We start from the raw sequence: 14,275 nt of genomic DNA, 5'->3' as shown, positions 1-14,275 counted from the left end.
GGACTGCCCACACAGTGCCCTGGCAGCCAGCAAGGGCAGGGTCTAGCTCTCATCTGCTAAGGTGGAATCTTATGGCGTCATGTCATCATGAGAGGGATCTCCTATCCCTTTGCCTGGTTCTTTTGATTAGAAGCACATCACAGGCCCTGCCCCCACTCAGGGGGAGGGACTCTACAAAGGCATGAACACCAGAAAAGGAAGGTCATTGGGGGTCACCTTAGAGCAACCACGGTCACTGCCCTCCCTCCACCCAACCTCCCTCCCAGTGGTGAGGAGCCCAGATGCTCCCACTGGCAGCCCTGTAGGCAAGCTTCAAGCTTTTGTGGATTTGATACAGTTTTTCACAGGGCTTCTGGCAGGGAGGGGCTTTCTGTGTGACTGTGCCACCCACCCAGCTCTGGCCTCGCCCCTCACAGAGTGCTGACTTGAGGGCTTGGGCATCTGTCCTCGTAGTAGTCAGGGGTCCTTGCCACCCCTCTCCCCTGCAGCCACTCTTCAATGTTCCAACCCTTTCATTTTAAACTATGGAGGTAATTCCTGTAAGGCAGGGGAGACCTTTAGTTACTCACCTATTCCTCCAATATGCATGGCTTTGTTTTCAAGTGACCATAGGCCGAGATGTGAGTTTTCATGTTTCATCTAGAAAATTTATAATAATGCCTATTTTTGTCCACCTTTTGTGCTTCTTTCAGTTCAGATATAACTGAGTTAATTATCTGATGAAATGAACCAGAGCTGCTTTCCTCCTCAGAGTACTTCTTGTTCTAGAAGCAAAGCTGAGAGTTATTAGATCCTGTACTAACAATTATCCCTTGTGAGTCTAGTGAGTCGGGCCTGTGAGTTGTTTAAAGACAGACCCGTCTTCCCTCCATTCATTTTATGGGTGTTTTACAGAGTGGATACAGTGTTGACTTATTTTATTTTATTGTTTTGGTTTCTTATTGAAGGATTCTTTTTTTTAATTGAAGTACAGTTGATTTATAATGTTGTGTTGGTTTCAGGTGTACAGCAAAGTGATTCAGTCATATATATATATATTCAGTTTTATATATATATATATATATATATATTCTTTTTCAGATTCTTTTCCTTTATAGAAAATATAAGATATTGAGTATAGTTCCCTCTGCTATACAGTAGGTCCTTTGTTGTTTATCTATTTTATATATAGTAGTGTGTATATGTTAATCCCAAACTCCTAATTTATACCTCTCTCCCTTCCCCCTTTGGTAACCATAAGTTTGTTTTCTATGTCTATTCTGTTTTGTAAATAAGTTCCTTTGTATCATTTTTTAGATTCCACATATAAATGATATCATATGGTATTTGTCTTTGTCTAGCTTACCTCAGTTAGTATGATAATCTCTAGGTCCATCCATGTTGCTGCAAATGGCATTATTCATTCTTTTTAATGGCTGAGTAATATTCCATTGTATATATGTACCACATCCTCTTTATCTATTCATCTGTTGATGGACATTTATGTTGTTTCCATGCTTTGGCTATTGTGAACAGTGCTGCTGTGAACATAGGGGTGCATGTATCTTTTTGAATTATAGTTTTGTCTGGGTACATGCCCAGGAGTGGGATTGCTGGATCATATGGTAATTCTATTTTTAGTTTTCTGAGGAACCTCCATACTGTTTTCCTTAGCGACTGCACCAGTTTACATTCCCACCAACGTGTAGGAGGGTTCCCTTTTCTCCAAACCCTCTCTGGCATTTGTTATTTTTAGATTTTTTGATTATGGCCATTCCGACCAGTGTGAGGTAGTTTGATTTGCATTTCTCTAATAATTGGTAATGTTGAACATCTTTTCATGTGCCTGTTGGCCATCTGGATGTCTTCTTTGGAAAACTGTCTATTTGACTTATTTTCAATGTTTACTATTTTTCACCCTAGTCATTTAAAATGTTAGTGGGGGGACTTGCCTGGTGGTGCAGTGGTTAAGAATCTGCCTGCCAATACAGGGGACATGGGTTCGATCCCTGGTCTGTGAAGATCCCACGTGCCCCGGAGCAACTAAGCCCATGCGCCACAACTACTGAGCCTGCACTCTAGAGCCATCTAGAGCCAGCAAGCCACAACTACTGAGCCTGTGAGCCACAACTACTGAAGCCCGCATACCTAGAGCCCGCACACCGCAACGAAGAGTAGCCCCCGCTCACTGCAAATAGAGAAAGCCTGTGCGCAGCAACGAAGACCCAACACAGCCAAATATAAATAAATAAAAATAAATACATTTATAAAAAAACAAAACAAAAAAAATAAAATAAAATATCCGTGGGTATTTATAAATAACCTTGTACAGTCTGGTGTTAGTCCCTGTGTGACAGCAGCGGGGATTTCACATCCTATTTTCCTCCTCCTATTGCTGTCTTTGTTGTTTGAGATCCCACACGATGCATATGACAGTATCTTGACTAAGTCTTCGCTTTCAAAAGTCTGGAATCTTCTGCTTTAGTTCATCTTAGCATGTCTTTTGTTTAGGGTGGGGAGAGAGTAAGAACATGGGGGAAAAAGGGAGAACATGAGTCTAATCTCTGATGAAGTTTTTAGGCGAGAAGGCTGGGGTTCAGAATTGGTTGATTCTTTATTCCTGTCTTGCCCCTAGGTTCTTCATGACCTTTTTTTTTTTTTTTCCTTAGATTCCATATATATATGTGTTAGCATATGGTATTTGTTTTTCTCTTTCTGACTTACTTCACTCTGTATGACAGACTCTAGGTCCATCTACCTCACTACAAATAACTCCATTTCGTTTCTTTTTATGGCTGAGTAATATTCCATTGTATATATGTGCCACATCTTCTTTATCCATTCATCTTTGATGGACACTTAGGTTGCTTCCATGTCCTGGCTATTGTAAATAGAGCTGCAATGAACATTTTGGTACATGACTCTTTTTGAATTATGGTTTTCTCAGGGTATATTCCCAGTAGTGGGATTGCTGGGTACTAGAGAATGGACTTGAGGATATGGGGAGGGGGAAGGGTAAGCTGTGACAAAGTGAGAGAGTGGCATGGACATATATACACTACCAAATGTAAAATAGATAGCTAGTGGGAAGCAACCGCATAGCACAGGGAGATCAGCTCAGTGCTTTGTGACCACCTAGAGGGGTGAGATAGGGAGGGTGGGAGGGAGGGAGATGCAAAAGGGAGGAGATATGGGGACATATGTATATGTATAACTGATTCACTTTGTTATAAAGCAGAAACTAACACACCATTGTAAAGCAATTATACTCCAATAAAGATGTTAAAAAAAAAAGAATTGGTTGATTCTTTTGCAATTAGTTTATTCCAGTTTGGCCCGTTTGGAATCAGTTGATTCTTTTACATTTCAAAAGTATGCACCTCAGTCCCTACCCCTGAAAGGATATGTTAGAGAGAAAAATAAAATAAATTATTGACATTTGCTTACCCAATCACAGTTGCGCACCTGGGGAAAACCAAATCCTCTTTAATTTTTCCACTTTTGAATTTCGTGTGAATCATATTCAGATGGTTAATGTCAGCATAAATTGCTTTGAATGATATATAAGACTCCTAGAAATTCATCTTTAAAATATTATAGCAAATAGGCATTCAGAAACTGTTTATTTGGTGGGATATATGTGTCTCAGGAATTCAGTATGAAGACGCCCGTCCTGGCTACACCTGCTCTCACAGGGGCTGCAGGGGCCCCTCCTTGGTAGGGACCCTCCTAAGCCGGCTGGGAGGGACCTGCTCTGCCCTTGGCAGTAGAGAGTTGCTGTACACGTGGTGTGAGCCCTGGAGAGCCCGGCCCTGGTCTCCAAGTCCCCCTTCCCACGAGGAAAGGGCACGGTCTGCTGACCCTTGACTGATGTTCACTTCCTGTTGTCTGACGTCCGTCAGGGCCAGCCAGTCACCTTCAGTTTCTGACAACCATGTGGCTCCCAGGAGTCCCTCAGCCCCATAGTGTCACCCAGGGGTCCCTCAAAGGAGTGACACGGAGTGGTGGGATTTCCTTCTGGTGACCACTTGCTGCTGTTTGTCCCAAGTGCACCCAGCATTGGGTCACGTGCACATCTATATGAGGGGGATGGGGAAGCACCCCACCACCTGGTGGGGGGGGGCGGTGATGGGGGGCAGGGCACGCTGGACGCCTCCGTCTCGACCGCAAGGTGTTCGGTGTTTGCTTCAGACAGCCCTTCACGTCCTCTTTTGTCCCAGGATTTCTACTTCAGTTGCCTTATATTCTTTTCTTCATGCATCTTTAGTTTTGCTAGATTTTGCCGGATTGCCCTCTGTAGGGGTTGAACACTTTAAAAGTCTTTTAAAAATTAATTTTTAATTTTCTAAGTGATAGTGAATATATTCTCTTCCAAAAAAGTGAAAAAATTAGAGATACAGCCAAAGTCACTTTTGATCACTAGCACCATCCCTGCCCGATTCCCACACTGGCCCTCACCATCCCCCCAGAGGTCGCTGCTATTATTGGTTTGCCAAGGGGAAATATACATTACTGGAGTGTGTGTGTGTGTGTGTGTGTGTGTGTTGTTTAAGGTATAAACCATATTGTACTAAACCCACCATTCTATAATGATGTGTTTTCCTTGATGATATGTCTTGGAGGTCTTTCCATGAAGTATTAATAGGTCCCTCTATATTATTTGAGTTGTTAACCATAAATTATTTTTTCAGAACTACCTTTTTGACAGTTACTTTCAGGAAAGAAATTAGGATTTCATTCAACACCCAGTGATTCTTTTTTTTTTAATATATATATTGTGCAAAATCTTAACTTGTGCGTGTGTGTGTGTTTCTCTTTTCAGATCTCAGAACCCTGATCTTCACAACGAAGGCTACATCTTGGAATTAGATTGCTGTTCTTCCCTAGACCACCTGACAGACGAAAAAATCATCCCAGAGTTCATTAAGAAGGTGAGTGCTGCAGTCAGGGTGCAATTGAAAGGGCTGGCCGAGCGCTTGCCTGAGTGAATGGCTGGGGGTTGGCTGAGAGCAGGTGGGCTGCACTCCCCAGGCCTGTTCTGACCCGGGACTTTGGGTGGCCTCATGGGGGGCAGTCCACTCCCACTCAGGCTGGCCTTGGCTCTGGAACAAGGTGGCTTCCCCTCCTCCCAGGATGGCAGACCCTGTGTTTTTAGGGCTGGAGTGGCGTTAACAGCTGACAGGCCTGCCGGCCCACTGCCAGGACCCCCTTCAAATCCTCAGGGTGGTGTGAGCCCCCCAGATCCCACCTTCAATTCCCCCTGTGGGTCTTCATTGTCACGAGCCCCCTTTCTTTCCTAGAGCGGGAGCGTGCCACAGTCTGGTGACCACTGGCATGCGATCATTCCAGGGAAAATTGCCTCATTGCAGGGGGTTCATTTTCTGCCCTGAAATATGTCTGGTTTTGAACTTCTCTTTGAGCCATATGAGGTTTCCTGCCTAATTGCAGGGTGCGCTGAGTTTCAATACGCTGACGTTTACTGCAGGAGGAATGTCCTTGCCCAAACCGGGGCTAAGTTCATCGCTTCATGCTTGCCTTGTCCTCCCCTTCCCAGTCTCCCAAAATAATTGGCAGTTCCCCATCATGTAGAGGTGGTTGTGGTTTGTCTGAGATCCAGTCAATCAATTAGTGAATTCTTTAATAAATATCGTTGGCTGTTGTCAGGCCAGAAATAGTACTAGGTGCTGGCACGCAGAGAACAAAATAGCTGTGGTCCCTGCCCTCGTGTCCTCACAGTGAAGGCTCTTCTGAACCCGAGAGATGACCATGACCAGGAGGGAAGCAGCAGACAGACAGGGTGTGGTGTGGGAATCGGGGGTGGGGGGGGGGGGCGCGCCTCGGGCTGAGACAGTAGGATTAGGCCTGATGGGGCCGCAGTGGGCGGGTTGGGGTCCCTCCGAACAGAGGGAGCAGCGTGTGTGAGGGCCTGAGGGGAATGAAAAGAAGATCAGAGGACCTTTGGCAAGAAGGGGGCCATGAGGGGTGGAAGGAAGGGCCAGGACTCGGCTGTGAAAGCAACAGGAGGCCGTGGAGAGAAGTTCTGCAGAAAAGTGGAATAATTGGATGGTCCCTTTAAACAACCAGTGATTCTTTTGTTTTGGTTCACTCTCTGCCTCCCTCTCTTCAACGTTTGTGGAGTGTTCAGGCTCTACAAGGCCCTGGGAATAACCACTCGGGTATGATGGGAGCCGAGACTCGTAGCCCAGGAATCGGATGACCTCTTAGGTCAGACATTTGGGTAATTTTACTAGGACGATGGAGACTCTTTCTGCTATGGTAGAATTCAGATCATTTTTAAGAAGTGGGAGGAAAAGCAGTTTTAGTTCACGCATGCCTAAGCCTGAGAAAATGGGTGCTTTCATAACTCAGAGAGATGTCTGTATAAATAGGGCCATCTTCTTTGGATTGCTGCAAATAAAATGTTCTCATAAACTTGGTAGGGGCATTCTAGAGGTGGGATTTACCCCGTGATCTGAGCACTGGGGAAAAATAGTTGTAGAAATGGTTTTGTAATTAGACTCAGATGCTTGGAATATTTGAGGGGCGGGTTGGTAAGACGAGGGCATCGGCTCTGGCCATACTGTCCAACAGGCTCTTTTAAAAACATGTGATTTGGCGCTTTCGTCTTAACCAAACCAGATCACTGCGGGACTGACCCGTTGCCTTGTGGCCATCTCAGGTCGTAAACAGCCTGCTGAGTGGACGGACACTCAGATGCCGTGTGTTTGCAGTGCCTGTGGTGCAGGTGGGCGTCTGTCCCAAGAGGACAGAACCTCAGAGTTACGGTTTATATGCCCTGAAGGACATCAGCCACTTTTGTGTTAACTTTTACTTTTATCCCAACATTCTTTTCCCCCCACTGATTGTGTGTGTGTGTGTGTGTACACATGGCAGTATCTCATGATTTATTCAATAATTGGTTAAATCGATCATTGACACCTGCTCATGCTATGTTTGTATAAGAATTCTGTTTTTAACATTAAAAAAATTATTTTTTTATTGAAGTATAGTTGATTTACAATGTCGTGTTAGTTTCAGGTGTACAGCACAGCAATTCAGTTATAAATATGTATATGTATATATATACATGCATACATATATACGCACACATATATTCTTTTTCATATGCTTTTCCTTTATACATTATTACAAAATATTGAGTATCGTTCCCTGTGCTCTACAGTTGGTCCTTGTTGTTTATCTGTTTCATATATAGTAGTGTGTTTATGTTATTCCCAAACTCCTAATTTATCCCTCCCCCAACCTCTCTTTGCCTTTGGTAACCATAAGTTTGTTTTCTGTGTCTGTGGGTCTATTTCTGTTTTGGAAATAAGTTCACCCGTATCCTTTGGTTAGATTCCGCATATAAGTGACACATGATATTTATCTTTCTCTGTCTGGCTGACTTCACTTAGTATGATAATCTCCATGCGATTCTGTTTTTAACATTTTGAAGATGATACACTTTATTTACTTATTTATTTATTTATGGCTGTGTTGGGTCTTCATTTCCGCGCGAGGGCTTTCTCTAGTTGTGGCAAGCGGGGTCCACTCTTCATCGCGGTGCGCGGGCCTCTCACTGTCGCGGCCTCTCTTGTTGCGGAGCACAGACTCCAGACGCGCAGGCTCAGTAATTGTGGCTCACGGGCCCAGCCGCTCTGCGGCATGTGGGATCTTCCCAGACCAGGGCTCGAACCCGCGTCCCCTGAATTGGCAGGCAGACTCTCAACCACTGCGCCACCAGGGAAGCCCTGAAGATGATACACTTTAAAGCCCACTGTACCCTCCTGCCCCTGCCTTACCTGTACCCCTGGTTTTCAAATACAAATGACTGAGTTCAGGAAGACTAGACAACTTGCACACTCGGGTAGCACTGAGATTTCTGAGCCAGAATTGGTCTCCAGATGTGTATCTCAGAGTCTCTCACCTCTTTTTCTCTCGATAGAGACACAGTTCATGGTTGCGGTCAGCAAAGTGGAAGGGAAGTTCCCCACTCTGGAGAGCCCAGGTGTTGAGGTGGCCCAGCCATTTGGCCCTGCCCTGTCGGTCCGTGGCCGGGGGCTCCACCTGGGAGGATCTAGTGTTTCTGGCTGTCACTGCTGGCTGTGGCTCTAGTTCTAGGCCAGTGGCCATGACAACCAGGAGAAGAGGTACAAAATGTTGGGACTGGGCCCCCTTCCCTTTGCTCCCCTTTTCTGTTGTTGGACATGATTTCTGGAGAAAACCCCACCTCTGGTGCAAAGAGGAGAGGAATGGGGGCCTCTCTGCAAGGTCAACAGCTGTTGCAGCTGATGGCTGAATTGCACACGTGTGTACATTTTTCTGTCATCACACGGGTAGAAGACTGCAGGAGTTCCCTGGGAAGAAAGACAGTAAAAATTATTTTGTGTATTTTTAGTAAATATTTAATGAATAGCTTGGTCCCTATATATGTATACGTGTGTGTGTGTGTGTGTGTGTGTGTGTGTGTGTGTGTGTGTGTATAACAAGTGGTGACACTTGCTAATTGCCATTCACTTAGGCCAAGATGAAGCTGTGTCACTGGCAGCTACTGCCTACAGCCATTCCTTTTTTATCTGGGTCATTATTTTGTGTGAAATAATGGCTCCTGTCCCTATGACAAGTAGATCCATCTTACGATGAGAGGGTAATTAACTCATTTTGTCACTGTGCCATCATCCAGGATAAGCTCATATTCTTCTCTGCACAGTAGAATTAAACTCAGAGTGATTAGAATTTTTCTTTTCTTCAGAACAATGCCTCAGTGTTGTTTTTCCACCAAATGTTTTAAATTAGCAGAACCTTTGGATAGAGGACATGGATGGAGGGAGGGAAAGGAGATTTCATTATTTTCCACAATGAGGAAAAATAAAGTCATTTGTATCTGTGTCATGTAAAATTAGCTGAAGATGCCGTAATTCACAGCCCCCCTCCGTCACGATTTCACACGGAGGGTGAAGGGAGCTGTATAAGAAAGATGACTCTCTTCCTTTCCGTGTGGCCTAATGATGCTCTGAGCAATTTGCCTGATCAAATTAAGCCTGGGCTACTGCACTGTGTTTTTCCCTCTGGTACCCTGCTGTGCTCCATCCAACTGACCCTTTATGTAAATTATTTATTATGGCCCACAGAACATTTAAGATACAGTTTTATGGGCAGACTGGGAGAGAATACATTTTCCAAAGCCCTAGAACCGAACGCTCGAGAGACAGCTGCAAGGCTGGGAGAACTCCGGTGCTGCCTCTGTTCCTTTGAGACAAAGGTTCAGCCTGCCAGGGAACTCCCAGAGAGCCTGTTTCGTGTGGCTGGTGTGTTTGTGGGACCCTTTGGAATTTCTGTTCTCCAGAGTTCCCAGAGGATTGCAAAGAAGACAGGGTGATACGGAATGAAGAGTCTACACGTTCATCTTCGAATGACTTTGCATTCTTTGGAGCTTCTTGGGGAAGTGTCTGGATGTTTCGAAAGCACTTTAAAGTTTGCCGAGTCATGGCACACGTTTTCTGGTTGGTGCTGCACAGTATTTCTGTTCCGGGGGCCACGCTGGCAGTGATGTCTCCCTTCTAGACCGGAGGAGACAGCTCAGAGAGGACGGGGGCTTTGCCAGGGGCTGGGACTGCAGAGCGATGGGGCCTGGCCTGGCCTGCCATGGGGGGGGGGTGGCGCGGGTTGGACCCAGCGGGTGCCCGTGGAGCTGGGGAGGAGCAGGAGGGTCTGTGGCCGGGTGGCCTGGGAAGGCTGTGGAGACGTGAGCTAGAGGATGGGGGCTCTGAACAGCAAGTGATGGGTGCTGGCGGAGGTGGAGGGGCCTGGTGGACGTTGCTGTTCCTGGTGTGGACGGGAGCGTGGAGGAAAGGCTCAAGGCTGAGAAAGAGCCACGTCCTGATTGGCTGGAGTTTAGGAGGGACAATGGGAGGAGGAAGGCTGTTCTGGGCACCATTCTTTTGGTTACGTGAAAGGGAGCCCTGCTCAAGCCAGCTCAGGTGAATTGGGGGTGGGGAGAGAGGGTTCCTTCCTCTAAAGATGCAGGAAATGGCCTGGAGTCTCAGACTCCAGGAGCAAGAATTCCCCTGGGGCAGGAATACAAGGGAAAAAAAAAAAAAGATGAATTGGTCTCTCTGTCTGTATTATGTGCTGCTGGCTCCTATTTATGCATATATAGGTTAATTTGAATTTTAAATGGGATTTTACTGCACAGAGGGAATCCCCCTAGATGCCAGGCAGACCCTGTGCCGAAGGGCTGTTACAAGCACTATACGCTTAACCCTCATCTCTCCCTTCTGAAGCCTTATCCCCATTTTACAGGTGAAGAAACTGAGGCACAGAGAAGCTATGCAGTTTGCCCAAAGCTACACCTGGGAAAGGGAGGACTGGGGTTGGAACCCAGCCTGTCTGGTCCAGGGGCCACACTCCTGACCACTGGGCCCTGCCGCCGCTTCTGCGGAGCCCTCAGGACCTGGGAAGGAGCCATCCAAGCCAGAAGGCCGGGTTGGGCATGGGAGGCAGTTGGGTGTAACCGTGTCTGGTACGTGGAGACAGATTTCGGAGCAAGTGCAAGGCCTCCCCTGAGTGGAGTCTGGGGCTGCAGGCCTGGTTGCCCAGGGGAGAAAGCCACACCCCCTGCCATTGTCCGGGCAAGACTTCAGGGCCTCACCTTCAGACCCTCAGCGCTGGGCTCTCACTTTCTCAGATTAACTCCTTTTATGATGGACCTGAAGGACCTACTTAGAACTAGGTTTCGGTTTTCACTGGACCACGGAGCCTTTGGAATGAAGACATTGAGGGGAAACAAGGCAGACCCCTGCGAGGTTCTGTGTGGAGAAGCTCAGAAACTCGGTGGCCTGGATTAAACTACAGGCATTTGCCCTTCAGAAAACCAAACGATGCTGCTTACATCTTGTCCTAAAGAAGAGAACCCGACAGGTATTTCAAATCTCAATGGCTCCTTTTAATGAAACAGAATATCTCAAATCCCCAGGATTATGAAACTTTGCCTGTGGTATCTAAATGACTCATCGTTTATTCTGGCTAATTGTTGAGTATTCGGGGCTTCATTTCTACAAGTGCTGTGCAGGGTCTAATTTTAATTAGTGCGAGATGCCGACTCAGAGTGAAAGGGAAATTATATTAAAAAGGCTTCCCTTTCCTCACTGCGCCCTCATCTACTCTCAAACCAAGGGAATCGTGACATTTTTTAAAAGGCTGCCTTGGTAGGGCTGGGGAAGAGGTTAAGGGAAACTGGAGTGTGGTTCTAGCAGTGACCGTGCCCTTGGCGTGCAGGGAAGTGGCTCAGGGCTAGGGCTGGACAGAGGAGGGGCTGAGGCACTGCTGGGGGATGGGGTGTCCTGTTCCCTGTTGTGTCTCCAGAACTTAATACATATTTGTCGAGTGATTGAACAAATTAAAAGAGAAATGCAGAGGAAGAATCATTAAGACTTTGCGTCATAGAGGAGGGAGGGGAGCCTGACATGACACTCAGGGGACTGAAGTGTCAGGCGGGGTCATTTGCGAGGATGAGGAGGAACACACAGCCCGAGGAGCCATTTGGGGGCGAGAGGTAATGAGGCTGGTGGTGGGCGTGTTCGGGACCCTCTGGGAAACATTCCAGAAGGCAGGTATGGTTACACTGGAGCTTGGGAGGGGGCGGGGCATGAGGACGTAGTTGAGGGGCAGGTGAGACAGTGGGGAAGTGGCTCAGGGGGTTGTCTGGGGGGCTCATGCCCATCTCAAGGGGGCAGGCACCACATAGCCTCAGCCCATTGCTGCCTCGTGGAAGATACAGACCCAGGACCCTAAGGTCTTCTGTTGCTTGGCTGGCTCGTTGGTTGGCTTTGTTTTAGAGAAGTGGGTAATGTTTTTTATTTCCTTATTGGGAAGTCTTGGTTTCTCAATGTAAGCAGATAGATCCATCAAAGAACTGCAAGACCTAGACCAGATTCTCTGATTGATTCTCTGTGGTGAAGGACCAGGTTTTGTTTGTTTTGTTCTTTTCCAGTTCATTAAGGAGGGATGCTTTTGTAAAATACAGTGAAACATGGCGGCAATGTTGAAGAGCTAGAAAAGCATATAAATGCTTTCTCTTGCTTTGTGTACCTATCTTGTCACAAACTGGTACCAGAAAGTTGGGGGGCCAGCAGTGGGCCCAGGACCACATTTTGAGTAGCCCCCGGCTAAGATGGCAGAGACGTGGACGGGATGAACTCATGATGGGAGAGCTCCCTCATTCCTGCAGAGGGAGAGAGGAGAGAGCTCTGGGGAGGATCCGGAGAAGGAGAAAAAGAAATGGCTTTTAAATGAAGCAGGGGGAGAAAGGGAAGAGTATGCTGTTCCAGAATCTGCGGGAAGAGACCAGGGAATACCGTAACAGCAGCAAAGAGGTCCAGTTGGAACCCACTGCGGGTGGGAGGTCGCCCACTGGGTTTGACCACCGGAGGCCACTGATAAATCTCACAAGAGCAATTTTTAAGGGATGGGGCAGGCAGAGACCCCTCACTTTCTGGGTTTAAGAATATGTAAGTATAGAGAGAGGCTAAGACAGGGTACAGGTCGAAGGAATTCTTGTTAGCTGGTTTTGAATAGGAGAACTGAGCATCTTTAAAAGCTGAAAGGTAGAGAAGGAAAAGTTAATGGAAGTTAGAGGTGATAAAAAGCAGAGGCAGGTCCAGGGTGGGGTGATCGGCACACGTGGGATGGGACACCCTCTCCCTTGAGGCCGAGGTAGGAGGCAGGAGGGCCTCACAGGCTTAGATGCTCACAGTGGCGGGAACAATGCAGGAGCTGCTGCCTGGAGGCCTGTTTGCTTCTAAAGTTCCTTTTCTGCTCTTTTCACTGGCCTGCGAGCTCCCTGTTCTGTCCTGGGAGGTTAGCTGAAGTTAATTTGATCCTGAGGGGAGGGAGGGCGATGTGTGCGTGTCTTGATCACTCCCCCCAAAACGAGACAAAACTCTTATGCTTCACTTTTTGCCCTGTGCGTGAACCCAAGACCCAGTACCGGTGGCCAGGGTTCACCCATGTTTCTGTGACCAGACCTTTGAGGTGGTGTCTGGGGAGGCCTTAGCCAGTCCAGGTACCGTCCCTGGACACAGGAGGCTTACAGCCCAGCTGAGAGCAGGTAGTCACAGGGTGGAGGTCTCATCACAAAGGGTATGTGCTCTGGAGTAGAACATGGTGAGGGGCCCTGACCCAGGCAGGCGGTTGGAGGAGAGGGTGGTCCACTAAGAAGTGGGTTTGCACTGAGATCTGAGGGGTAAACAGGTGAGAGACAGTGGAGGTAGTGTGGAGTGGAAGGACTTGGAAAAAGGCCAGGAGGTGGGGAGAAGCATGTTTGGTCAGAGGAACAGGACGGAGGCAGTTTTGACTTGACCGCAGAGATTGGAGGGTGAGGCTGGAGAGTCAGGACTCACGTGTGCAGGGCCCACAGGCCAGCCGCAAGATTGGGTTTTTCTCCCAGATGCAGTGGAAAGCCACTGGGTGGGGCGGGCTTTTAGGAGGAGCTAGAGAATGATACCAGATTTACATTTTGGAAAGATCAGAACAGCTACGGGGTAGAGACTGGATGGGGGGCAGGGGTGGATGCGGTTAGGATCCTGTTGGAGTGTCTCTTTGTAGATGGTTAGGTTGTAGCTTAGCTTACAGTCAGAACAGCATCATGGTGGAGATGTGGATGGATTTGAGGACTGCGGAGCCTGGGAGATCACTAGGGCTGTTTACGGATCGAATAACGGCATGGTAGGGAAGGAAGGACCAGGCTGGTTTGGTCTGTGCAGCTGAAGGAATGGAGGCCTCTGCTGAGATAAGAAAGCCTGTGGGACAGGCCATCGTTTCTGTGGTCCAGGAGCTCAGGGCAGTGGTCTGGGCTGGAGATACCGGCTGGCAGATGGTGAATGATGCCATGGCCATGATGAAATCACTTAGGAAGGAAGGGAGGGTGTGAAGGAAGAGGGCCTCCATCGGAACCCGGGGTAATTCCAGCATTCACTGCTGGGCAGAGAAAAGAGGCAGAAAGTGAGTGGCTGGAGAGGTCCAGAGGAAACTCGGGGAGGGCGGGTGATGGGGACTGAGGGTGCTTCAGCAGGGGAGGGCTTGTCAACACTGTCGGTGCTTCTAAGACCAAAAATCAGAAATAGCCATTGGTGGGATGGCCATGAGGTCATTGGTGATCTCCATGGAAGCTATTGCTGTGGCCCCTCCCCTCCCGGTACATACTTTACAAGGCCTGATCCAAAAAGTCTTTGGGTCATAATTAAAAACCACTGCCCTATACCCTGTAGAACTCATGTGTGTTCCTGTGTTATTCCCA

At 47.6% G+C, this 14,275-nt stretch overlaps 1 protein-coding gene across 2 annotated transcripts in view; it reads left to right on the top strand.

Annotated features, from left to right (window-relative positions):
- The window catches only part of RFTN1 (raftlin, lipid raft linker 1), a 205,793-nt gene that overhangs the window by 106,846 nt on the left and 84,672 nt on the right, over positions 1–14,275 (top strand). For both annotated transcript variants that reach the window (XM_082392724.1, XM_082392723.1), the window contains exon 4: positions 4,802–4,910. In XM_082392724.1, coding sequence (XP_082248850.1) covers positions 4,802–4,910 — 109 coding nt within the window. The remainder of the gene's footprint in view (positions 1–4,801; positions 4,911–14,275) is intronic.

This window comes from Balaenoptera borealis, assembly GCF_965194805.1.
Source record: "Balaenoptera borealis genome assembly, chromosome: 5".
Lineage (NCBI taxonomy): Eukaryota > Metazoa > Chordata > Mammalia > Artiodactyla > Balaenopteridae > Balaenoptera > Balaenoptera borealis.
The sequence above is the reverse complement of the archived record's forward strand: the minus strand, read 5'-3'. Positions and strand labels throughout refer to the sequence as shown.